Source organism: Babylonia areolata, chromosome 23 (assembly GCF_041734735.1).
Source record: "Babylonia areolata isolate BAREFJ2019XMU chromosome 23, ASM4173473v1, whole genome shotgun sequence".
Taxonomy (NCBI): Eukaryota; Metazoa; Mollusca; class Gastropoda; order Neogastropoda; family Buccinidae; genus Babylonia; species Babylonia areolata.
This window is the reverse complement of record NC_134898.1, coordinates 1,797,395-1,824,894: the sequence shown is the minus strand read 5'-3', so window position 1 is coordinate 1,824,894 and position 27,500 is coordinate 1,797,395. Positions and strand designations below refer to the sequence as shown.

The window sequence follows — 27,500 nt, the reverse complement described above, 5'->3', positions numbered from 1 at the left end:
ATGAAACGATTTTCTGTTCCACCAGGTTAGTGAAGTAAGCAAAAAGGTGGGGTTGTTTGTTTCTGTTTTTTTTCCGTTCAGCCCTCAGTTAGCATCAAAGAGAGAGAGAGATAGAGAGAGAAACAGAGACAGAGAGAGAGAGACAGAGACAGGGAGGGAGAGAGACAGAGAGGCATGAAGCAGGAGTTAGACAAGACAGAGCGAGGGAGTCAGCCGGGAAGAGCATCTCTTGACTCCTGATGGAAGCCAGGCAGTGGTGGGTGGGTGTGTGTGTGGGGGGGGGGGGAGTGTTGAGGGGAGTGGGTGCCCAGGTTGGGGCCAACAGCACACAGCCACTCCTCCTCCTCCTCCTCCTCCTCCTCCTCCTCCACTGAAAACCTAACAGACATCACTCCCCATTTGTCTGTCTTTCCGTCTGTCTGTCTGTCTGCCTTTCTTTCTCTCTCTTTCTCTCTCTTGCATACTTCCTTTCTTTCTCGGTGTTTGGTGAACTTTTCAGCGATGACTTTTAAAGCCAAAATAAGAACGCGATAGTTGTTGGGTTTTTTTGGTGTTTTTTTTTTTTCTTTCTTTCTTTCTTTCTTTCTTTCTTTCTGGCTTTCTTTCTATCACAGTATTTTTTTTTTTTAGTGGACACTTCAATGATGTCATCAAAAATCCAACAATACCCACCATCGTCTGTCTGTCTTTCTTTGCTTTCTTTTCTCTTCTCGTCTTCTTTTTTCTTTTCTTCCTTTCTTCCTTTTCTTTCTTCCTTTCTTCCTTTTCTTTTCTTTCTTCCTTTTCTTTTCTTCCTTTTCTTTTCTTTCTTCCTTTTCTTTCTTCCTTCTTCCTTTTCTTTTCTTTCTTCCTTTTCTTTTCTTTCTTCCTTTTCTTTTCTTTCTTCCTTTCTTCCTTTTCTTTTCTTTCTTCCTTTCTTTTCTTTCTTTCTTTCTTCCTTTCTTCCTTTTCTTTTCTTTCTTTCTTTCTTTCTTCCTTTCTTCCTTTTCTTTTCTTTCTTCCTTTCTTCCTTTTCTTTCTTCCTTTCTTCCTTTCTTCCTTTTCTTTTCTTTCTTCCTTTTCTTTTCTTTTTCTTCCTTTTCTTTTCTTTCTTCCTTTTCTTTTCTTTCTTCCTTTCTTCCTTTTCTTTTCTTTTCTTTCTTCCTTTCTTCCTTTTCCTTTCTTCCTTTCTTCCTTTCCTTTTCTTTCTTCCTTTCTTCCTTTTCCTTTCTTCCTTTCTTCCTTTTCTTTCTTCCTTTCTTCCTTTTCTTTTCTTTTCTTCCTTTCTTCCTTTTCTTTTCTTTCTTCCTTTCTTCCTTTTCTTTTCTTTCTTCCTTTTCTTTTCTTTCTTCTTTTCTTCCTTTTCTTTTCTTTTCTTTCTTCCTTTTCTTTTCTTTCACCCTTTCTTTCTTTTCTTTCTTTCTTTTTATTTCGTCTTTTTGTTCTGTCACTTTTTGCCTCCCACCTCCCTCTCTCTTTCACACACTCATCATTGAAATGATAGGGTTAATTGGAAAAGAAGCGTGCACATTTGCTTCTCTCATTACCCTGGTGAAATGAAAGTTTGTTACCTCTCTCTCTCTGTCTCTCTGTCTCTCTCTCTCCCTCTCTCTCTCCTTCTTCTTCTTCTTCCCTCCTTCCTACCTTTAGCAATGACTTTCTTCATCCTTTGCCGTCTCTTACTCTTTCTTTCTTTATGTGTGCCTTTTGTTCATTTACTCGTTCATTTCTTCTTTCTTTCTTTCTTTCCTTCTTTCCTTGTTTTTTTTGTTGTTGTTTTTCTGGAACGCTATTCCTTCTTCCCTCTTTCCTACCTTTAGCAATTACTCTCTTCATCCTTTTCGGGTTTTTTTTTGTTTTTTGTTTTTTTTTTCTTTCGTTCATTCTTTCTTTCTTCGTGCCTTTCGTTCATTCATTCACTCACTCATTCATTCTTTATTGCCTTCTTTGTTGTTGTTTTTTTTTCTGGAACACTATCTACAGTGGCTAATTGTGACGTTGCCGTTACGGCGGCTGAATGAGAAATGTCAGGTGTTTGCCAACAGGGGAGTTTAGGGGGGGCGGGGGGGAGGGCAAGAGAGGGGGGGAAGGTGGGGTGATGGGGGAGAGGGTGGGAGAAGGGGAATCGGTGGTGGTGGTGGTGGTGGAGGGGTTGATCTTTTGCCAGAGAGGAAGAAAAGTCAGTTTGCAAAAATGGTGGGCGAATGTTTCTCACCTTGATGTTTATATGTGTTTTTTTTGTCTCCCAGCTTTTTACAGTTTTTTTCTTTTCTTTTCTTTTCTTTCTTTCTTTCAAACAGATGAGTGTCTTTCTTATCTTTTTTGGGGGGTTGGAGGTGGAGCGGGGTGTTTGTTGATAAGGAAAGTAGTTGCTGGAACATGGCGGCTTAAAGACTTCCAGACTGATGCCACGGGTCACACGGCTGAAGAACGGCCTAGCCTCTTCCTTTGTACGCACGCGCCTGCACCCGCTGTAAGCACGCGCGCAAGCGCACGCACACTGCACACATACACACGCACACATACGTTTGTAACACACACACACACACACACACACAATAACTACTCTGCAGATGATTTTTCGAAAGTTATTTCTGACGAGGTTCTTATGGTCGAACTTTCATAGGCATTAGTTCATAGCCCTGTTTCTACATTCCTTTTATGTACTTCAGAATTGTGTTAATGGTTACTGATTATTATTATCATTATTGAATTGTTACTGTTAAATGCTATTGCATGTTAGGTATGCATTTTTTGGTTGATTTCTACCTTTTCTGTTTTCATGATGTTTGATGTTCCACTGGTGATGATGACGATGTTTGATGTTACAGTGGGTGAGATGACCATGTTTGATGTTACAGTGGTGATGGTGATGATGACTATTGGTTTATGTTACAGTGATGGTGGTGACGACGATGTTTTATGTTACAGTGGTGATGGTGGTGATGACGATGTTTTATGTTACAGTGGTGATGGTGGTGATGACGATGGTTTATGTTACAGTGGTGATGACAATTGGTTTATGTTACAGTGGTGATGACAGTTGGTTTATGTTACAGTGGTGGTGACAGTTGGTTTATGTTACAGTGGTGATGACAGTTGGTTTATGTTACAGTGGTGGTGAACGGGTCGACAGATGGACAGACCATGTTGGGAGTCATCGTCACGGCCAGCGTTGAAGGAAGCAACGACTCGGACTCTATAGGAACATTTGACGTAAGTTGCTTTTTGACGTCATGTTTTCCACTTTGTGACATCATCTGATCGTCTCTCTCTCCCCCCCCCCCCTCCCCCTCCCCCTCCCCCCCCCCCCCCCCCCGGCACCCCCTCTTTTTTTTCTTTTTCTTTTTAAACAAAAAGTAGGCCAACTGGCACTTCACTAACTAACCCCTGTTTTGTTGTTGTGTGTGTGTGTGTGTGTGTGTGGTTGTTGTTGTTGTTGTTGTTCTTGTCGTCGTTGTTACTGTTGTTATCCATCGTGCTATTCATCAAAGATAAGAACTCCATGTGTATGCATAGGTCTATTCTATTTAATCAAAACCGCGATCTGTTAATGTTCTAATGATTATATTAACATGCTTTTAATACCAAACTGGCTTCCGCATCCAGCTTTGAAACAAACGAGAATTGAAACGATGAGTAAAGAAACTGATTAAGTAAAGAACGCAACGTTCCATAACATGCTACACTACACCACACAAAGCAACACAACGCAACACTTACACAACACAGCGCAACAACATACATATTACCATTTGTATTTATAGCCTGATTTTGGGTAGTTAGCGCATTAGTTTTAACCCTCTCCATCCGAACGGCGAAAGAGACGACGTTAACAGCGTTTCACCCCAGTTACCATCATCAAAATATTGCAAGCGGAAGGCTCTTATACTGAAGAGGTGAATGTTGACAAAGAATACCACAATTCTGACGCCGGAAGCTAAAGGTTGGGTCATTCAAACACCCACTGGACATCCGAGGGGTCTGTGTAGAGGAGAAGAGAGGACTGGCCGTACTGAGTGAGTTAAGAGTGTTGTTCATACCTTCAAGTTTCGTAACGTTTGTATTTTTCAATAATGAATACTGATGGTCATGCAAGTAATGACAATGCACCAGTTTGCCAGTCAGCTTTAGCATTCCTGGAGAGGTTTATATGAAACGATAATGAAAAGATTATTTTGATCTCGAAAGACAGTGTGAAGATTATGACTTGATTGTCATGTCACATCATTTAAATGAACGTTTTCACGTCATTTGGGCCGTGTAAATGCTACACATGTAGTTGTTAGTTTGCTTGCCCTGTAAACTCCTGCAAGGGTCAGTTATTATGTTTTCAGCTCTCTTCTTTTAGTTCAGAAGTGAACGTGCATGATGTTGTTGTCATCTGCGTGTGTGTGCATGTTCGCGTGTGTGTAGTATAGCTCGTTGTCTTCAACGTAACCACTTTCTACACCAGGTGGGGGTGGCGGGTGAGAGGGAATAGCTAGATCTGATACAGGCAGGAGGATGTGACTACACGTGCTTGTGTGCGCGCGTCTGTGTGTATGTGTGTGTAACTGTTTCTGTCTGTATGTGTGTGTATCTATGACTGTGTATGTCTCCACGTGTTTGTACGGGTGGTTATTATATGTATGTGCGTGTGGGTTGGTTTGTATTTGTGTATCTGTCTCTGTGTATCTGTCTGTGCCTGCAAAAATGGGTGTATGCTCGCGCGCGTATGTGAGTTGCGTGGGGGTGGGGGTGGGGTGGGGAGGAGGAGACAGAAAAAAAACTGGTCTTCGTCTCCAGACCTGGTCATCCAGGGAAGTGTGGAACTGGAGGCTGGTGCTGATCATTTTTCCTGCAGCCTTCGGTAAACAGACGGGAATAGCTGTATGAATGGAGGCTTCAGTCCCTGACTACGTGCGTGCTGCCATGCACAAGACACATGCACTGACGTAGGGATGCATACATATTTACACACAGATGTAGAGTGTTGGCCTAGAAGTAACACGTCCGCACAGGAAGTGAGAGAATCTGACGGAGCATCAAGGGTTTCTAGTGGGGGTGGGTTGGAAGAAGGGGTGTTGACGGAGCATCAGGGGGAAGAAGGGGTGTTGACGGAGTGTCAGGGGTTTCTAGTGGGGGTGGGGGGTTGGAAGAAGGGGTGTTGACGGAGTGTCAGGGGGTTCTAGTGGGGGTGGGGGGGGTGGAAGAAGGGGTGTTGACGGAGTGTCAGGGGTTTCTAGTGGTGGTGGGTTGGAAGAAGGGGTGTTGACGGAGTGTCAGGGGGTTCTAGTGGGGGTGGGTTGGAAGAAGGGGTGTTGACGGAGTGTCAGGGGTTTCTAGTGGGGGTGGGTTGGAAGAAGGGGTGTTGACGGAGTGTCAGGGGGTTCTAGTGGGGGTGGGGGGTTGGAAGAAGGGGTGTTGACGGAGTGTCAGGGGGTTTCTAGTGGGGGTGGGTTGGAAGAAGGGGTGTTGACGGAGTGTCAGGGGGTTCTAATGGGGGTGGGTTGGAAGAAGGGGTGTTGACGGAGTGTCAGGGGGTTCTATTAGGGGTGGGTTGGAAGAAGGGGTGTTGACGGAGTGTCAGGGGTTTCTAATGGGGGTGGGGGGGTTGGAAGAAGGGGTGTTGACGGAGTGTCAGGGGGTTCTAGTGGGGGTGGGTTGGAAGAAGGGATGTTGACGGAGTGTCAGGGGTTTCTAATGGGGGTGGGTTGGAAGAAGGGGTGTTGACGGAGTGTCAGGGGTTTCTAATGGGGGTGGGTTGGAAGAAGGGGTGTTGACGGAGTGTCAGGGGGTTCTAATGGGGGTGGGTTGGAAGAAGGGGTGTTGACGGAGTGTCAGGGGTTTCTAATGGGGGTGGGTTGGAAGAAGGGGTGTTGACGGAGTGTCAGGGGGTTCTAGTGGGGGTGGGGTGGAAGAAGGGGTGTTGACGGAGCGTCAGGGGGGTTCTAGTGGGGGTGGGTTGGAAGAAGGGGTGTTGACGGAGTGTCAGGGGGTTCTAGTGGGGGTGGGTTGGAAGAAGGGGTGTTGACGGAGTGTCAGGGGTTTCTAATGGGGGTGGGGTGGAAGAAGGGGTGTTGACGGAGCGTCAGGGGGTTTTCTAGTGGGGGTGGGTTGGAAGAAGGGGTGTTGACGGAGTGTCAGGGGTTTCTAATGGGGGTGGGGTGGAAGAAGGGGTGTTGACGGAGCGTCAGGGGGTTCTAGTGGGGGTGGGTTGGAAGAAGGGGTGTTGACGGAGTGTCAGGGGTTTCTAATGGGGGTGGGTTGGAAGAAGGGGTGTTGACGGAGTGTCAGGGGGTTCTAATGGGGGTGGGTTGGAAGAAGGGGTGTTGACGGAGTGTCAGGGGGTTCTAGTGGGGGTGGGTTGGAAGAAGGGGTGTTGACGGAGTGTCAGGGGTTTCTAGTGGGGGTGGGTTGGAAGAAGGGGTGTTGACGGAGTGTCAGGGGGTTCTAGTGGGGGTGGGGTGGAAGAAGGGGTGTTGACGGAGTGTCAGGGGGTTCTAGTGGGGGTGGGTTGGAAGAAGGGGTGTTGACGGAGTGTCAGGGGGTTCTAGTGGGGGGAGGTTGGAAGAAGGGGTGTTGACGGAGTGTCAGGGGGTTTCTTTGTAAGAAACAACAACAGACAACAGAAAGAAAGACCGAGAAACAACAACGACAACAAAACCGGAAACTAAGGCAAGAAGGGGACAAAGAACAACAATGGTGACAACACAAGGACACCTTCAGGAAGAAGAAGAAGCAAGCGAGAAAGGAAGAAAACAAAGGCAAATAAAAAAAAAATCTGGGAACTACAATAAAATACATACATGAATGAATGAATAACTGAACGAGTGGATGAACAAAGCAATGAATCAACCAACCAACAAACAAACATGACAGGTAAGGTTTCTGATGGGGGTGGGGGTGGAGGGTGGGAGGGGGGATGATGGGGAGAGAAAGGAATACTGGGAAGGAAAACACACACACACACACACACACACACACACACACACACATCTATCTATTATATTTGTGTGTGTGTGTGTGTGGTGTGTGCGTGCGTGTGTGTGTGTGTGTTTTTATACATATATATGCATATATTTCTTTTCTTCTTTTTTTCTTTTTTTTTTTGGGGGGGGGGGGGGAAGTGGGTCATTGGGGTGAATTTATTTTTCTTTTTCTTTGTGCTAGGGGGAGGGGGAATCTTGGCGATAAAGGCGATGAAGGTTTTCGGTTCGCCGAAAATGTATGGGTTTGTGAGTGGGGTCGGGGGCGGGGGGGGGGGGGAGGGGGGTTAGGGGGGTTGGAAGGCGTTAGAGGGGGGGGTGTGAGGTGGGGGGTAGTGGAATGAGAGGGGAGGGGAGGGGTTAGGGGGCGCCAGCGCAGAAGTCAGCTGTGAAGAGAGAGAGAGAGAGAGCAGATAAAGATCAGACCTGAGGGCGCTGGTTTTGCAGCCTCCACTAATGTCCTGGGCACGCTTGTTTCTCCATCATTTGTCAGCCCTTTGAAGTGTGGGGAGGGGACAGGCACAGGGGCCTGTACCTGCTGAAGACAGGGTGTGCTCTCTGTTCCAACTCCATCTACCCCACCCCCACCCCCTACCTCTCAGGCTCTCTTTGTCTGTCTCTCTCTCTCTCTCCCTCTCTCTCTTCTCCGTCTGTCTGTCTGTCTCTCTCCCCCTCTCTCTCTGTCCCTCCTCCCCCCTCTCTCTCTCTTCTCCGTCTGTCTGTCTCTCTCTCTCTCCCTCTCTCTCTCTGTCCCTCCTCCCCCCTCTCTCTCTCTTTGTCTGTCTGTCTGTCTGTCTCTCTCTCTCTCTCCCTCTCTCTCTGTCCCTCCCCCCCCTCTCTCTCTCTCTCTTCTCCGTCTGTCTTCTCTCTGTCTCTCTCTGTCCCCCCACCTTCTTTCTCTCTTCGTTTTGTCTCTCCCTCCCTCCTCTCCCCCTCTCTCTCCCTCTCTCTCTCCCTGTCCTGTCTGTTTCTTCCAGAACGAAGTGACTAGCTGTTCAGATCACACCAGTGAAGGGGTGTTGTCTGTACGTCTGTTCGCTCATCAGTACGCTATACTTTCTTGTTGTTGGGTGGTTGTTGTTTTCAGAAAACTTTATACAATAAACACACTTGGCAAATTATATATATATATATATATATAGAGAGAGAGAGAGAGAGAGAGAGAGAGAGAGAGAGAGAGAGAATTGAATTGAATAAATTTCATTTTCTGAGGGTAATACAGTAAGCAAAATAATGCTCTTTTTTTCATCCCACCCTCGAAGGGGAAATATAATAATAATAATGGTATTTATATAGCGCTGGATCTTGTGCAGAGACAAATCAAAGCGCTAACATAAACAAAGGGGGGATCATTATATCGGTACAGCATGTATATTACAGTCATAGATACATGAATGGTGATTTGACATTTAAAACACTGAATAGAGGAGAATAAGACGAGAGAGATGTAAGGGGACAGACAGAGAGAGAGAAAGAGACAGTACAAAAAAATGAAAATAAACATAGGTCAAGATAATGATCAATCAATGAATAAAATGAAATGATTAAAAAAAAATAATAGATTATTTTTTTTAAAGAAAAAAAGAGAAGCTAAAATAAGCACGCACATGTTATAAACAACAACAACAACAACAACAACCCAAACCAGTAATAGAAATAACGCCTTTTAAATAGTTGTGGGAGCAACAAAATAATAATAATAATAATGATTTTTTTTTTTTAAAGGAGAGAGAGAATTGAATTGAACTGAATAAATTTTATTTTCTGAGGGTAATACAGTAAGCAAAATAATGCTCTTTTTTTTTCATCCAGCCCTCGATGGGGAAACAGTAACATAAACAAAGGGGGGATCATTATATCGGTACAGCATGTATATTATAGTCATAGATACATGAACGGTAATTTGATATTTACAACACTAAACAGAGGAAAATAAGAGGAGATGTAAGGGGACAGACAGAGAGAGAGAAAGAGAAAGAGAGACAGAGAGAGAGACAGAGACTGAGTACAAAAAGTGAAAAATTGACATAGGTCAACATAATGATTAATCAATGCTATTTTTAAAAATAAATAAATGAGTTAGAGAGAGAGAGAGAGAGAGATTACAAACGGGACCGTGTAGTGTATGAGCGACATACTAAACTGCGTCGGCAAAAATATAAGATAAAATGAAATAAAATGAGGCTTGATTGCAGAAAATAATTATGTTAACAGAGAATTTCAAAATGATTACAGAGAATATAACACGGTTACAGAGAACGGTAACATGATTACAACGATCGTCGTAATGATTACATAATATTGCAATGAAAAATGATAACAGAAAATATCCATATGAATAGAGAGAGAGAGAGAGAGAAGAAAAAAAAAGACAGAGGGAGAGAAATAAGCATATTTCTTTTCCATGAACAGAATTTTAAACTACTTTTTGGTGTTCTAAAAGAAGAAGTGAAGAATCTTTTTTTTTTCTTTTCTTTTTTTTTTAATATATATAATTTCTAAAGGGATAAACATTAACCCTTTTTGTTGTGGTTGCTCCTTAAGAAATCAGCTTGTCTGGTTTCGGGGCTTTTGTTTGTTCGTACATGTGTTTTGTAGAAACACTCCTTCCACCCTCCCCCACCCACCCCCCACCCCCCATGAAATGCCTCTGTCAGTGTGCTGAGTGAAGTTTATGTTCTTGTTCTGGGTGATAGGTATGCTGCGTGTGTTTTATCTTATTTCTTGATGTTGGGTAGGGGTTTATGTTAGGGGGTTATTTGTTTTAAAGAAACCTCCTCCCGTCTTCACACTGAGCGACACGCACTGTGAATGTGCCGCTGAGGTGAGGGTAGGGCCTGAACTCGTGTTCTGGGAACCGGGCTGACAGTTTTGTTGTGTTTTATCTTTATTTCTTTTATCTCTTCCTCGCCCTTATAATCCCATTCCTGAACTCCGGCACTCAGTCTATCTGGTCCGCTGACTAGCGGTTGACGGGACCAGCTGCTTGGCTGTGTGTTTGGTGGGTTTTTGTTGTTTTTGTTTTTTGTTTGTTTTTTTTTCCCCGGGAAAGCGAGTGACAATAAACCCCAGCGTTTCAAAGGGAGATCATTGGACGGAACGGAGAGATGGGAGCTAACTTAAGAGTTATGTGACCCCGTTGTCTCTTTCATGTTGTTGATGCCAGTGTTTTGTTGTTTTTCCCCGTGGGAGGGGAGGCGGGAGGGGGAGGTTGGGGAAGAGGAAGGATTGGTGGTTGGGGGGAGGGGGTGGAGGGTAAAGGTGGGTGGTGGTGGGGAGGGTGGGGTGGGGTGATGAGCCCGTTTTGGAATGGGGGAACGTAGTGTTGATGTGGGCTGGAGGTGAGGTGGATTTCTTTGGGTTTGGGGTCACGTTTCGTTTTGTTCATCTGGTTATTCGTCAGCATATTGAGAGAGGAGAGAGAGAGAGAGAGAGAGAGAGAGATTCAGACATGTGTGTGAAACAAACCTGAGGGTCATCAGTCATTACACACACCTTTTACAACAGGCCTGGTTAATCCCATGGAACGGAGACAGACAGACAGGCGCACTTGAAAATACCGCGCATTCGTTGCGTTATTTCGGAATTAAAAGTCCAGATCTGGTTCACACGGGGATCGTCCCGAAGAACGTCTTCATGGCCACAGCACAGACTGGCTTGGTTTCCAGCCAGACAACAGGGCGGCACGCGGGGACATAATAGGCATTCGTTTTCCTGGGGCGGGATCGTATTAGCTCGTACCGATGGGGAAAGGAATCCCCAAGATCAACCAAGTCACTTTGGAGAGCTAGTCAGCCAATGACGCAATATTTCTTTTTGCGTCACCAACAGGAACATTAAAAAAAAAAAAAAAAAAAAAAAAAAAAAAACGTTTGACGTGTCATTCCTGCTGTACAAAACAAAATTCCAAAACACCATCGGTGGAAGGGACTACAGCAGGGAAGGGGGAGGAGGAGGGTACCAGTACAATATACCCTCAACGGTCCAAATCATATTTTACTCACAATCAGAAACGAGTGTTTGTCTAACAGAACGTCGTTGTCTGACACAGGAAACAGGACAATTCTGGCTTAAGCATCGACCAGTATTTCACTGGTTTTCGATCATAATACGAACCTGTCAAACACAGATGACAACTTTTCCGTGATTTTTGGGAAATCAGTACCTAAATCTGAGAGCTCCATGGGTCGATCCTGAGATCTGTGTAAATCTGTTGAGAAAATCAGTGAGTATATGTCAATATGATAGGCTCGTTTTCAGTTGATCTGACTCGCGCGTCGATCCGCATTCTCAAACGGTTTAGATTCTTACTTGATTCAAAGTACGACGAACAGCGTGCTTGAGATAACCCGTACGCCATACTTGCTGGAGGGAGGGGGAGGAACTGTGGAGGGGGAGGGGGGGAGGAGGGGGAGGAACTGTGGGGTGGAGGGAGGGGGGGGAGGAGGAGGAACTGAGGGGTGGAGGGAGGGGGGGGAGGAGGAGGAACTGAGGGGTGGAGGGAGGGGGAGGAGGAGGAGGAGGTACTGTGGGGTGGAGGGAGGGGGGAGGAGGAGGAACTGTGATGGGGGAGGGAGGGGGAGGAGGAGGAGGAGGTACTGTGGGGTGGAGGGAGGGGGAGGAGGAGGAGGAGGTACTGTGGGGTGGAGGGAGGGGGGAGGAGGAGGAACTGTGATGGGGGAGGGAGGGGGGAGGAGGAGGAACTGTGGGGTGCAGGGAGGGAGGGGGAGGAGGAGGAACTGTGGGGTGCAGGGAGGGAGGGGGAGGAGGAGGAACCGTGTGGTGGAGGGGTGGGGATGGATGGAAGGAGAGGAAGCGGGGTGGGGCTGACGGAGCTGAATGACAGGCTTCCTCAGCTTGATGTGTTTTTGGTTTCGTTTTGCCAATGTGGGGGATTTAGTTTGATTCCAGACAGCAGGTGCGTGCACAGGTAGGTGTGAGCGAAGTGCGGTTGGGGGTGGACGGAGGGGAGGGATAGAGGTTTAACACCCCTGGATCTTTCCATCCTCATCTCCCCCCATCCCCCTCCCCCCCACCCACCCCGTCACCTCCAGTTTGTGTGAGAAAAAAAAATGGTGTTGCTCAGTCGTTGATAAGATTTCTGTAAGACTGAACTACGTCAGCCCACAAGTTATCTAGAAACAGGTTACTATGTTATAAATGATTACACTACTTGCAGTCTGGTCTGTTAAGACTGATTCACGTAAACTCGTGACATTTGTTTTTACAGCACACAGGAAAACTTTTATCTCTGGAAAAAAAACCCCAACAACAACAGGAAATGGTTGAAACGTTTGCAGATAAAAAGTCAACTTTCAAAAAAGAAAAAAAAAAAAAAAAAAGGCGTCTCATCCACAGTGCAACGCAAAGTTTCAGCATTCAATTAAAAAATAAATAATAAAAAAAACAACAACAAAAAAAAACATGAACAAATGTTCAACACAGCATAGATTTCCGCAGTACATTCAGTTTATCCAAACTGCGAAACTGATTCCCTATCGACAGACGTTCATATCGATCTGTGTGGATCACACCACTGTCATTTCAACTCAACCTATTGCTTTCTGCATTGCTGTAATGTGGATCACAACACTGTTATTTCAACTCAACCTATTGCTTTCTGCATTGCTGTAATTTGGATCACAACACTGTCATTTCAACTAAACCTATTGCTTTCTGCATTGCTGTAATTTGGATCACAACACTGTTATTTCAACTAAACCTATTGCTTTCTGCATTGCTGTAATGTGGATCACAACACTGTCATTTCAACTAAACCTATTGCTTTCTGCATTGCTGTAATGTGGATCACAACACTGTCATTTCAACTGAACCTATTGCTTTCTGCATTGCTGGAATTTGGATCACAACACTGTTATTTCAACTAAACCTATTGCTTTCTGCATTGCTGTAATGTGGATCACAACACTGTCATTTCAACTGAACCTATTGCTTTCTGCATTGCTGTAATGTGGATCACAACACTGTCATTTCAACTAAACCTATTGCTTTCTGCATTGCTGTAATGTGGATCACAACACTGTCATTTCAACTGAACCTATTGCTTTCTGCATTGCTGGAATTTGGATCACAACACTGTTATTTCAACTAAACCTATTGCTTTCTGCATTGCTGTAATGTGGATCACAACACTGTCATTTCAACTGAACCTATTGCTTTCTGCATTGCTGTAATGTGGATCACAACACTGTCATTTCAACTGAACCTATTGCTTTCTGCATTGCTGGAATTTGGATCACAACACTGTCATTTCAACTAAACCTATTGCTTTCTGCATTGCTGTAATTAAGATCACAACACTGTTATTTCAACTAAACCTATTGCTTTCTGCATTGCTGTAATGTGGATCACAACACTGTCATTTCAACTAAACCTATTGCTTTCTGCATTGCTGTAATGTGGATCACAACACTGTTATTTCAACTGAACCTATTGCTTTCTGCATTGCTGTAATTTGGATCACAACACTGTTATTTCAACTAAACCTATTGCTTTCTGCATTGCTGTAATGTGGATCACAACACTGTCATTTCAACTCAACCTATTGCTTTCTGCATTGCTGTAATGTGGATCACAACACTGTTACTTCAACTGAACCTATTGCTTTCTGCATTGCTGTAATGTGGATCACAACACTGTTATTTCAACTAAACCTATTGCTTTCTGCATTGCTGTAATTTGGATCACAACACTGTTATTTCAACTAAACCTATTGCTTTCTGCATTGCTGTGATTTCACAACGCGTGGATTTGGAGTCGTTCACAGCACCAACACCAGCGGTGATGCGTTGTTGAACACCCCCCCCCCTTCAAACCCCCCCGTCCCCCCTTAAATCCCCCCTTCAAACCCCCTCTTCCCCCCTTCCCCCCTTCAAACCCCCCCTTCCCCCCTTCCCCCCTTCAAACCCCCTCTTCCCCCCTTCCCCCCCTCAAATCCCCCTTCCCCCCTTCAATCCCCCTCCCCCCCTTCAAATCCCCCTTCCCCCCTTCAAATCCCCCTTCCCCCCTTCAAATCCCCCCTTCCCCCCTTCAAATCCCCCCTTCCTCCATGCCATGGGGACCCAGCACCGCTACAGAGGGGCAGAAACAAACCGTTCCTCGTTTCATTCCAACGGTTCAGCAACCCACGTTCGTTATCAGTTGATTTGATAACTGTGTTCATAATTCACTCGCTTTCTCTTCCAGCCCGGCTCTAAGGAGCGCCGATCAACGGCTGAATGATAGTGAAAAATCATGTGGAAGAAAGAAAAGGATAAAGTATGTAGAAGAACGTTTCCCCACTAAGAACTCAAAGATTGTCCACACTACGACTTTCCTCGATTAGTTTTTTTTGGTTTTTTGTTTGTTTTTTCGCTGGTGAGAAACCACAGAAATATTCAACTACAAATAAAACTTTTGATCATGATATAGGAATTTTTCTTCGATGATTATGCATCCAGACTCGAGGAACGTTCACCAGCCGACATCAGCATGGTAAGTTCAAACAATCGACCACGAGACAGGAACTTTCCTTCCATAGTTACGCATCCAGACTCGGAGAACTTTTACCAGGCGATATCAGCATGGTTTGACCATGGTGTTCATGATGGTCGCCGCCAGTGCTCCGGGTGGTTTCACGGACCTCACCTGCAGCGCCGAAAGGTGTCTGTTGTCCGTTGGAGTGTTGGTTGCCCTGGTGCCCGGACTTTCAACAGGTCCATCAGGAACCTTTTGTGTGTCGTGTGACAGCTTGATACCGTCTCATCACACCGCGCAGAAAGGGGAGGCGATTCCACACAAGGGAGATCACCCCTGTAAGGGGAGGGGTGGGTGGGGTGGGGGAAGAGAGAGCGTGGGTGTGTGGTCGGACATCTGTCTTGTCTGTTGCTGATTTTCCATCAGGGCCGTTTCTGCCTCGTTTACCCCGTTATGAACACTGGTGGTGAACTTGATCACTGGGCTTTTTGTGCCTCTCACAACTCCGGTCCCCTTCCGATCACACACACACACACACACACACACACACACACACCCTGGAGGGGCAAGGAGGGGGGCGGGTGGTTGGTCATGAAGTTATGAGTGTTCCTGATGATGCCTGTCTTCTCTTTACCCCCAAAAGGGGAGAGCAGTGTGGAGGTGTGGGTATGAAGTCTTCCTGATGATGCCTGTCTTCTCTTTACCCCCAGAAGGGGAGAGCAGTGTGGAGGTGTGGGTATGAAGTCTTCCTGATGATGCCTGTCTTCTCTTTACCCCCAGAAGGGGGAGAGCAGTGTGGAGGTGTGGGTATGAAGTCTTCCTGATGATACCTGTCTTCTCTTTACCCCCAGAAGGGGAGAGCAGTGTGGAGGTGTGGGTATGAAGTCTTCCTGATGATGCCTGTCTTCTCTTTACCCCCAGAAGGGGAGAGCAGTGTGGAGGTGTGGGTATGAAGTCTTCCTGATGATACCTGTCTTCTCTTTAACCCCCAAAAGGGGAGAGCAGTGTGGAGGTGTGGGTATGAAGTCTTCCTGATGATACCTGTCTTCTCTTTACCCACAGAAGGGGAGAGCAGTGTGGAGGTGTGGGTATGAAGTCTTCCTGATGATGCCTGTCTTCTCTTTACCCCCAAAAGGGGAGAGCAGTGTGGAGGTGTGGGTATGAAGTCTTCCTGATGATGCCTGTCTTCTCTTTACCCCCAAAAGGGGAGAGCAGTGTGGAGGAGAACCAACACTGAAGGTGACGGGCACAGTGTGGGAAGTGGAGAAGGGGGTGGGGTGGGGGAGAGGTGGGGTTGTTGATGGGATTTGATACAGGAACTACGGTGCTCAGCTTTTCATACAGGCTGATTACTGTCTCCTTCCCTTTTACTTTCCATTGCTCTCTCTCTCTCTCTCTCTCTCTCTCTCTCTCTCTCTCTCTCTCTCTCTCTCTCTCTCTCTCTCTCTCTCTTTCTCCCTCCCTCTCTCCTCTCTCTTTCTCTCTTCCTCTTTCTCCCTCTCTCTCTCTTTCTCTCTCCCTCTTTATCCCTCTCTCTGTCTCTCCCTCTCCCTCTTTATCCCCCCTCTCTCTCTCTCTCTCCATACCCCTTCCCTCCCTCCTTGTGTGTGTGTGTGTGTGTGTGTGTGTGTGTGTGTGTGTGTGTGTGTTTGACAGTGAGGAAAAAAGAGAAGAGAGAGTGGAATAAAGAAACTGAGACAGAGCCTCTTTGACTGGAGCACAACTCAAGATGATTTAAATCAAAGAAAGTTCATCTGGACATTTCACATGTCTTTTCACTGTACAACAACAACAACAACAACAGCAACAGCAGCAGGAGCAAAAACAACAACTACTACTACGACTACTACTACTGTTACTAACAACCACAACAAGAACAAGAACAACAATAATAATAAGAAGAAGAATAATAATATAATAATAATGATAATAATAATAATAATAATAATAATAACGATGATGATGATGATGAAAAAGCATCAATAGTAGTAGTAGTAGTTGTACAAGTAGTACGTACATACAGCGCTTTCAAAACTCTCAAAGCGCTTTATGCAAGTTTCACACACACACACACACACACACACACACACACACACACTGGAAGAAACAGAAGCGGATCCACAACTGTAATACAGATACAGGGAACAGAGTGCCTGATTCACGTAGGCAGATAAATGATGACCCTGCATCCACTGACCCCGGAAACCTCCCTTCCCCTATCCACCCCCTATCCCCACCTCCCCCCACCCACCCACCTTGACCGCTCATCCCCTCCAGCTGTCAGCCATCTTGGTGGTGTGGCGTGACGTATGGCAACACATCAGCACCACTGCTGTCCTTCCGCCCCCTGCGGCGTACCGGCTGTTCTCCGCTTGTCACCTTTTGACAGATGCTTTGCACCATACTTCCACCCCATCATGCGCCCCGCCATGACCGCTGAATGGGAGTGACGAGTCGTTTGATTGGACAGTTTTGGGAAGGAGCTGTGTCAGTAAACTGCACTGGCTCTTAGTGCTGCAGCCTTGGGGGGGCCAGCTGGCCTTTGGGAACCATCCCAACGCCGACTGTCGTAAAGAGAGAGTGGGGATGTATTGGCCGGGGCAAGACCCTGCAGTTATCGTCCAGATAGTCAGGACAGCTGATACCTCCTCTGCTGTTCTGGTGATCATGGTCGGACCTGACTGACTATCATACGTACATGATAAATGTGCGAACTATGGGGGATGAATTTCGTTTTGTAATAAAGAACTTGTATATATATAGCGCGCGCGTGTGCGTGTGTGAAGATGATGACGATGACGATGACGCGCATGTGTGCGTGTGTGAAGATGACGATGACGATGACGCGCGCGTGTGCGTGTGTGAAGATAATGATGATGACAATGACGCGCGCGTGCGCGCGCGCGCGTGTGTGTGTGTGTGTGTGTGTGTTTCCAGTGATGATGACGGATGATGGGTGTTTTAGGTGATGATAGTGACTGACAGTGGATGTGATGATAATGATGATGATCCCCTTGGTGAAGAAGATGATGATGATGACGATGATGATGATGATAATGATGACGATGATGATGATGATGATGGTGATGGATGTTTCTTTCCCCCACCAGGTGAAGATGATGATGATGATGATGATGATGATAATGGATGTTCCTTCCCCCACCAGGTGAAGATGATGATCATAATGATGACGATGATGATGATGATGATGGTGATGGATGTTTCTTTCCCCCACCAGGTGAAGATGATGATGATGATGATGATGATGGATGTTCCTTCCCCCCACCAGGTGAAGATGATGATGATGATGATGATGATGATGATGATGATGATGATGGATGTTCCTTCCCCCCACCAGGTGATGATGATGATGATGATGATGGATGTTCCTTCCCCCCACCAGGTGAAGATGAACGCCCAGGTGCACGACCTTCAGGAGGAGAAGATCTGTGACCAGCACGTCATCTCTCACCGCTACCTGGTGGCCAAGGAGGGCGTCCGCTTCACCTGGACTGCCCCCACCCCCCCACACCCCACCTGTGTCCACTTCAGGTCAGTGGCTGGGAAGCGCGCTCTCTCTCTCGCTCTCTCTCTCTCTCGCTCTCTCTCTCTCTCTCTTTCTCACAAACACCGCTTACACACACACACACACACAAACACACACACACAAAACACACACACACACACACACACGCACGCACGCACACACACACACACACACACACACACACACACACACACACACACACACGCATACACACACACATGCACACACACTCTTTCTCTTTGTGTGTCTGTGTGTACGTGTCTTTTTTTCTTTAGTTTTTTTGTATGTAGAAGCAATATTCCTGAAAAAATACTTGCAGCATCAAAGAATCGGAGCTCTTTGTTCACTTTGTCTGCAGACTGCTCACTGTTTTGTCTGTATCACCGGCCTTTGTACTCTTGCAACGTAAATATTTTCTTCGTACTAATGTGACACTTTCTGTAGTCGTGTGCATTCGTCTTCCAAGGGGCTATGGCCTTTAGAAAGAAGACATCTAAGTCGTCTTCTCTTTCACATACACCCACGCACGCGCACTCAGATACACACGCGCATAATCGTTACTTAGGTACAGCGCCACATACTCTCTATCTTTGTGTGTGTCTCTCTCTCACACGCACGCACACAAACACAAATACACACTGTCTCTGTCTCTGTCTCTCTCTCGCACTCGCACACACACATACAGAATTTTGCCAGGAACTACCCCTTTTGTTGCCGTGGGTTCTTTTACGTGCGCTACGTGCATGCTGCACACGGGACCTCGGTTTGTCGTCTCATTCGAATGATTAGCGTCCAGGCCACCACTCAAGGTCTAGTGGAGGGGGGGGGGAGAGAAAATAACGGCGGCTTAGCCGTGATTCGAACCAGCGCGCTCAGATTCTCTCGCTTCCGAGGTGGACTCGTTACCTCTAGGCCATCACTCCACTTGTACAGTACAGTACAGTGCAGTGCAGTGCAGTAAGTACAATACAATACAACACAACACGTATCAAACACCCTTGTCTCATTCAGAGACTCAGCCGGGCTGTCCGTCAGTCGCGAACAGTCAGTGCATGACCGACAGTATAAGATGGATTGCCACCTTTAAGCCGTCAGCGGTCCAGGAGTGTGGCTGAAGTTTATATATGTACATGCTGATAACCAGGGCTTTACCCAACAATCTGATGCCTCCCCGGGTCCAGCCAGCCCCCCCCCCCCCCTCGGGAGCGCGCGGCGAGATCAAAGCCCGAGCCACGTGACTTATGACAGCCATTAAAAACTGCAATGCAAAGCGCCCCCTACACACACGCCGGGCCCTTCCGAGAGTCCGCCACCACAGCCTGCCTGTATGCATTTCTGTTAGTCGTTCTCGGAGTCGTGGACTGGGCGAGAAAAAAAGGGAGACTATCATTATCATGCTTGTCATTTAAAAAAAAGAAAAAGGAAGAAGAAGAAAAGGAAAAAACCAATGTTTTTTTTACCACGATGGTTGTGTGTGGAGGGGAGGGAGGGTGAGTGAAGGCCAGTGGCGGGGGAAGGGGGGGGTGCAAAGGCCTAAAATGACTTGAGTCTTTGGTACTGTCTTCACCTCCCCCCCCACCCCCATTCTGTCTGTCTCTCTCTCTCTCTCTCTCTGTGCTTTACAAAGCACTTTGTGTTGTTTTGCTGGTCAGGTGTATGTGCCTAGCATATGTGTAGCGTGTATGGATTTGTTCAAACGCAGTGACGCCCCCCATTGAGAAACACTCTCTCTCTCTCTCTCTCTCTCTGTCTGGGGATGATTACAGAAAGTGTTAAGGACACCCCCCTCCCCCCTGCAAACCTCCCATGTTGGTATGGGTAAGAGTGTTGTTTACTCGTCCAGATCAAATGTAGTGTCAAGCTGGAGAGTGAGCGGATCTTTCACACACACACACACACACACACACACACACACACACACACACACACACACACACACACACACACACACACACACACACACATACACGCACGCACACACACACACACACACACACACACACACACACACATACACGCACGCACACACACACACACACACACACACACACACACACACACACACACACACACGTGCACACACACACACACACACACACGCACACACGTGCACACACACACACACATACACGCACGCACACACACTCACACACACTCACACACACGCACGCACACACACTCACACACACTCACACACACACGCACACACACGCACACACACTCACACACACTCACACACACACACATACACGCACGCACACACACACATACACGTACACACACACACACACACACACACACACGCACGCACGCACGCACGCACACACATACACGCACGCACGCACACGCACGCACACACACTCACACACACTCACACACACACACATACACGCACGCACACACACACATACACGCACGCGCATACACACACACACACACGCACGCACGCACACACGTGCACACACACACACACACACACACACGCGCGCGCGCACGCACGCACACACACTCACACACACTCACACATACACACATACATGCACGCACACACACACATACACGCACGCACGCACACACACACACGCGCGCGCGCACGCGTGCACACACCCACACCACACCACTTCCCTGTTGCAGTACCCCTGTGCCCACGTGGCCCCACGTGGCTGAAAGCTCCCAAGTTTGGTGACCGGTGATGGAAACTTGGGGGGGGGGGGGGGGGGGGGGATAAGTGCTTGCGTGTGTTTGAAGTGAATTGAAAAACAAAAAACAAAAACTCTCTCGATCTCGATCGATCTCTCCTGTCCCTCCACACACTCCCTCTCTCTCTGTCTCACTCTCTCTCTGTCTCTCTCTCTCTCTGTGCTTGTGTATCAATCTCCTTTTTTGTGTCTGTGGGTTTCTTCTTCTTCTTCTTTTATTTTTTATTTTCATTATTTTTTGTTGTCCGCTTCTCTGTCTTCTATCTAGGGCCTTCCCTGTCCGTCTGTCTGTCTGTTTCTGCATGTGTATGTATCAATGTACTTCTGCATCTCTTTATTTGTCCGACGGTCTTTTTTTCCACCCCTTCCCCTTCTCTCTCTCTCTCTCTCCCTCACACTCACACACACACACACACACACACACACACACACACACACACACACACACACACACGCACGCACGCACGCACTGTTAACAGCAGTAAGGGGGCAGGAGACGTGGTCACGGTGTTTACCGAACATGACGGGAACAGACAAGACAGCTACCACACAGTGCGCATTGGACAGGGACAAAAAAAGAATACCCCCCCCCCCCCCACCCTTCCCCCTATTCCAATCTAATAACTCTTTTCCAGTTGCAGTCGTGGTGAGTGGCCTGGGGGTGGGGGTGGGGGGTACATGAGGGGGGTAGAGGTGTCTTCTGGCGGGTACACTTTGGGGTTGTAAAAACATTTGCATTGCGCCCCGAGGCGGATTGAAAAAAATAACTGAAAAAAAAAGAAAGAAATGAAGCTAAAGAAGGAAAACCAGATATTTACATTTTGTGGAATGCATAGACAGTGACATCAAAAAGACAAGCTGTTGACATACCGGTCTAAATCTGCTCATGCAAAACATAATCATAGCCTTTGTATATAGACAGCGAAATCAATTATTTAAAAAAAATAATTAAAACAAAAAAAGACAAAAAAAAGACGAACCTTCTGTCAAGTGGTCCAAAAACTGCTTACAAGTCTCACGAAAAGGGTCCACATAACTCACATGTTTCGGATTGTATACGCAGTAAAGAAATAGTTCCCCCCCGTTTATGTTCATTCTTGGCCCGAAGGAACGACGCGACGCCGATGTTCTCCAAAGTGGTTCTGCCGCGTACCGCGAACCGGTGTTTATGCATCAAAGAGAGAAGTGATTGATATATGGCGTAAAGACAGATTCATTTTTGTCGTGTTTTCAAATGGCTGAGCCTGACGTTTTGAGGCTACTGTGACGGTTTGTGATTTATGTGACGTGTCGCTGTGCACATTCTCTGTTCCGAGGGTCTCTCCTTTCGTGAGTTCTCCAAAAGGGTTTTCTTTTCTCCTTTATTTCATTTCACGCCATCCCACTACTGTTAAAGAAGAATTAGAAAATGGGGGCGGGGGGGGGGGGGATGATAAGCCTGATAAATAATGTAAAAACAGAATAAAATAAAGAAAAAGGAGCGCCGAAAACACATGAAAACAATTATCAAACACCATGTCAGCTGCTACAACAACAACTACTACCACTACTGGTACTACTTTATTTAGCGCTATTATCCCTTCAGTTCAATTCAGTTCAATTCAAAATACTTTATCATCTGCTTCAACCAAAAACAGAAAATTCTCTTTAGGCTCACTTAAAATAAAATGCCCGTCAGCAAAAATCAAAGAGAAAGAAAACAACAACAACTGACACACCCTTCACTTATCACCATGCACACATCAGTTATTATGTAAAAAGAACAGTCTGTCTCCTCTCCCGTCACACACACACACACACACACACACACACACACGTCGCGATCAAAGAGAGAAAGTCATGGTAAACTTGAGAACTTTTGCCGGGAATTGTGTGGAAAGGAATGACCTCCCCTCCCCTCCCCTCCCCCACTTTCCGCGAACTGCATCTAAAAATATCTTCACCTTCGTTGAGAAAGTCCTCGATGGATGCGGCGAAAGCAAACAGTTGGAGCCCCCCATATCACCGTTAGACAAAAAAAAAAATTAATAAATGAAAATAAAATAAGATAAACCTTCACAGCAGCAGCGGGGATTCACTTTTCCATCTCAACTGGTGTGTTATCTACAGAGCCAATCTTCCACACCTGCAGTGTGTGTTTTTCCCTCAGATCGCTTCGGGAAGGTTGGAGAAAGGAAAGGGAAACAATTTTCAGTTTCACTGTCACTTGGAAGGAGGTAGCAGAACGTGCAGACTGGTCTATGTTGTTGTTTTTTTTTGGGGGGGTTGTTGTTGTTGTTTTTTTGTATTTCTTTTTATCACAACAGATTTTTCTGTGTGAAATTCGGGCTGCTCTCCCCACGGAGAGCGCGTCGCTACACTACAGCGCCACCCATTTTTTGGTTTTTTTTTTTTCCTGCGTGCAGTTTTTATTTGTTTTTCCTATCGAAGTGAATTTTTCTACAGAATTTTGCCAGGAACAATCCTTTTGTTGCCGTGGGTTCTTGTACGTACGCTAAGTGCATGCTGCACACGGGACCTCTGTTTATCGTCTCATCCGAATGACTAGCGTCCAGACCACCACTCAAGGTCTAGTGGAGGGGGAGAAAATATCGGCGGCTGAGCCGTGATTCGAACCAGCGCGCTCAGGTTCTCTCGCTTCCTAGGCGGACGCGCTACCTCTAGGCCATCTGCTATACCACATCTGCTTGATTCGATCTGATTCTATTCTATTTCTCTTTTATTATTTTCTCCTTTTTGTATGAATATTTCTTAAGATTAGATACCTGACCTGCTTATAAACCCAGCGCACTGTATGGTCTGATCTTGACGATTCACGGACAGCAATTGATGGCAAAGAAACAATCTGACAGGATGTCTTATGAAAATGACGGAGCGAATGAACACGGACGGACACGTGACCTTCATGTGACCAGCATCATACAGGATGACCCTTCACCCCCCCATGTCCTAATGCTGCACCATTTCGTTCTGCTCAAGACTCAAGTACGACTGCTGGAAGAAACAGTTTTGTTAAGCTTTCATGTAACCAAGGGGCCTGCGTTTCTCGTCACCCCTGGAAGCGTAGCACTCAGGTTGTCACTCACGGTTTTGTTATGTGTGTAGATATGTGTGTATACATATCATATATATTAACGGTGCATGATGTCATTGTTAGTTTCGTATCTGTCTGTGTATCCCCTTCAGGAGGGGCTTTGGCCTAAATTGAATGAATTTCGTTTCGTTTCGTTTCGTTACTCAAGGTTTTGTGGAAAGGGGGAGGAGGCCAGTGAAAATCCCGGTCCCTATATGGGGCTCGAATCCGTGGACACTGGCTTCCTAGTCGGGCGAGTAACCACTGGGCCACCTGTTTACATGGCGCGGGACAGAGAACAGACAGCACGAGACATCAGCAGGGAAAGAGAGGGAAAGACAGACAGACAGACAGTCAGAACCACACAGAAATCAAAGTTGATCCAGTGTGAAGACCAATGCAGGTTTAAGCCTTCAACAAATGCTGAACAGTATGCTGACAGCCGAGCGGCTAAAGCGTTGGACGTTCAATCTAAGGGTCCCGGGTTCCAATCCCGGTCACGGTGCCTGGTGGGTAAAGGGTGGAGATTTTTCTGATCGCCCAGGTCAACAGATATACAGGTCTGCTGGGGCCTGAACTCCATTCGTGTGTATACTACGCATGCAGAAGATCAAATACGCACGTTAAAGAACCCGTTATCCATGTCAGCGTTCGGTGGGTTGTTGAAACTTGAACATACTCGGCATGCACCCCCCCATCCCCACCCCCCTGGCTCCGAAAACGGAGTATGACTGCCTAAATGGCTTGGGTAAAAACGGTCATGCACGTAAGACCCCAGTGGTGTGGTGTGAACGTGGGAGTCGAAGCCCACGAAGCAGAAGAAGAAGAAGAAATAGTAGTAGTAGTAGTACAGAGTACACTCATCAGTTGAGCGCCGTCACCTCCCTGATGGAACAAGTCTGTCTTCAGGATGTCAGTCACCGTTTTTTGTTTCGTTTTTTCCCCGGACATCTCCCTCTGGGAATGACGTCACTGATGGTGGGGAGAAAATCAGCCTCACCTCTTGCACGTGCACAAAAAAGCGGTGGCTGCACTCCCAGCCCAGGTCACAGGGATCTGACGACACCACGGCTCAGCACGTCAGGGGGGTGATGAACAGGAGGCAGTTACCGGCCCGTGGAAGGGCAGGCCTTCCTTTTTTTTTTTCCTGACAGTAACAGGAGTTAGCTCCCCTGGCAGGGGGTCAAGTGTCGGGGGTCGTTGGGGTGCAAGTCGTGTCCACGGGTACGTTTGAGCGGGTGGAGAGGGAAGGGAGGAGGGGGTGGGGGTGGAGGGGGGCATGGGGTGCGGACAGGTACTGCTCGGGGATGAGCCTTGTACCCGGGGTACTGGCTTTGGCACCCGGGGTGCGAGCACGTCTGACACGTTTGGTGCTCATGTTTCAGCCACCTTCCCTTCTGTGTTTCTGTCTCTGCTCCTCTCTCTCTCTCTCTCTCTCTCTCTCTCTCTCTCTCTCTCTCTCTCTCTCTGTGTGTGTCTCTGTCTGTCTCTCTGTCTCTCTCTCTCTGTGTCTGTCTGTCTCTCTTTTTCTCCATCCCTCCCCCCTCCCCCCTTCTCTCTCTCTCTCTTTCTCTCCGTCTACCTCTATCTCTCTCTGTTTATTTGTCTGTCTGTCTGTGTCTCTATCTCTCTCTGTCTCTCTGTCTCTGTCTCTCTCGGCGTGGGTAAATCAGTCAGAGCGGATGGCGGAAGGGGGGTGGGGGGGTGGGGAGGCTGTATGAACGTGTGGGCGGGTCGTTTTGTTGCCGTAGCGGCTGCGAGTGGATGTGGGTGGGGATGTGGGCGTGGTGGTGGTGTAGGAGGAAAGAGGGATCCACACCCGTCCCCCCTCTACCCCCCCCCCTCTCCCCCCCTCTCCACCACACCCCGCCCCGCCGATCCTGGACCGATGTGTGCACTGGGTGTGACATCATGCCAGGCACGTACAGCAAGTTCCCCAGGCACGGCCACACGGGTAGGTGGGGTGACCCCCGCCCCCTCCCCCCGTACCTCGCCCCCTCCCCCCGTACCTCTCCCTTTCGCCCCTCCCCCCGTACCTCTCCCTCCCCCCATACCTCTCCCCTCCACCCATACCTCTCCCCTCCACCCCTCCCCCCGTACCTCTCCCCCCCATACCTCTCCCCTTCACCCCTCTCCCCATACCTCTCCCCTTCACCCCTCCCCGCATACCTCTCCCCTTCACCCCTCCCCCCATACTTCTCCCTCCCTCCATACCTCTCCCCCCCATACCTCTCCCCTTCACCCCTCCCTCCATACCTCTCCCTCCCCCCATACCTCTACCTCCCCCCATACCTCTCCCTCCCCCCATACCTCTCCCCCCCATACCTCCCCTTCACCCCTCCCCCCATACCTCTACCTCCCCCCATACCTCTACCTCCCCCATACCTCTCCCCCATACCTCCCCTTCACCCCTCCCCACATACCTCTCCCTCCCCCCATACCTCTCCCCTCTCCCCATACCTCTCCCTCCCCCCCATACCTCTCCCTCCACCCATACCTCTCCCCTTCTCCCCTCCCCCCATACCTCTCCCCTTCACCTCTCCCCCCATGCCCCTCCCCCCATACCTCTCCCCCCATACCTCCCCCCTTTACCCCTCCACCCATACCTCTCCCTCCCCCCATACCTCTCCCCTTCTCCCCTCTCCTCTTCTCCCCTCTCCCCATACCTCTCCCTCCCCCCCCATACCTCTCCCCTTCGCCCCTCCCCCCATACCTCTCCCCCCATACCTCTCCCCTTCACCCCTCCCCCCATACCTCTCCCCTTCACCTCTCCCCCCATACCTCTCCCCTTCACCTCTCCCCCCATACCTCTCCCCTTCACCCCTCCCCCCATACCTCTCCCCTTCACCTCTCCCCCCATACCTCTCCCCTTCACCTCTCCCCCCATACCTCTCCCCTTCACCTCTCCACCCATACCTCTCCCCTTCACCCCTCCCCCCATACCTCTCCCCTTCACCTCTCCCCCCATACCTCTCCCCTTCACCCCTCCCCCCATACCTCTCCCCTTCACCTCTCCCCCCATACCTCTCCCCTTCACCTCTCCCCCCATACCTCTCCCCTTCACCCCTCCCCCCATACCTCTCCCCTTCACCTCTCCCCCCATACCTCTCCCCTTCACCCCTCCCCCCATACCTCTCCCCTTCACCTCTCCCCCCATACCTCTCCCCTTCACCCCTCCCCCCATACCTCTCCCCTTCACCTCTCCCCCCATACCTCTCCCCTTCACCTCTCCACCCATACCTCTCCCCTTCACCTCTCCACCCATACCTCTCCCCTTCACCCCTCCCCCATACCTCTCCCCTTCACCTCTCCCCCCATACCTCTCCCCTTCACCTCTCCCCCCATACCTCTCCCCTTCACCTCTCCCCCCATACCTCTCCCCTTCACCCCTCCCCCCATACCTCTCCCCTTCACCTCTCCCCCCATACCTCTCCCCTTCACCCCTCCCCCCATACCTCTCCCCTTCACCTCTCCCCCCATACCTCTCCCCTTCTCCCCTCCCCCCATACCTCTCCCCTTCACCTCTCCCCCCATGCCCCTCCCCCCATACCTCTCCCCCCATACCTCACCCCTTTACCCCTCTCCCCATACCTCTCCCCTTCTCCCTCTCCCCATACCTCTCCCTCCCCCCATACCTCTCCCCTCTCCCCATACCTCTCCCTCCCCCCCATACCTCTCCCTCCCCCCATACCTCTCCCCTTCTCACCTCCCCCCATACCTCTCCCCTTCACCCCTCCCCCCATACCTCTCCCTCC

At 48.2% G+C, this 27,500-nt stretch overlaps 1 protein-coding gene across 4 annotated transcripts in view; it reads left to right on the top strand.

Annotated features, from left to right (window-relative positions):
- Positions 1 to 27,500, top strand: part of LOC143298073 (spondin-1-like) — a 325,817-nt gene that overhangs the window by 188,452 nt on the left and 109,865 nt on the right. For all 4 annotated transcript variants that reach the window (XM_076610751.1, XM_076610753.1, XM_076610750.1 and 1 more), the window contains 2 exons: positions 3,095 to 3,195; positions 17,830 to 17,978. In XM_076610751.1, coding sequence (XP_076466866.1) covers positions 3,095 to 3,195; positions 17,830 to 17,978 — 250 coding nt within the window. The remainder of the gene's footprint in view (positions 1 to 3,094; positions 3,196 to 17,829; positions 17,979 to 27,500) is intronic.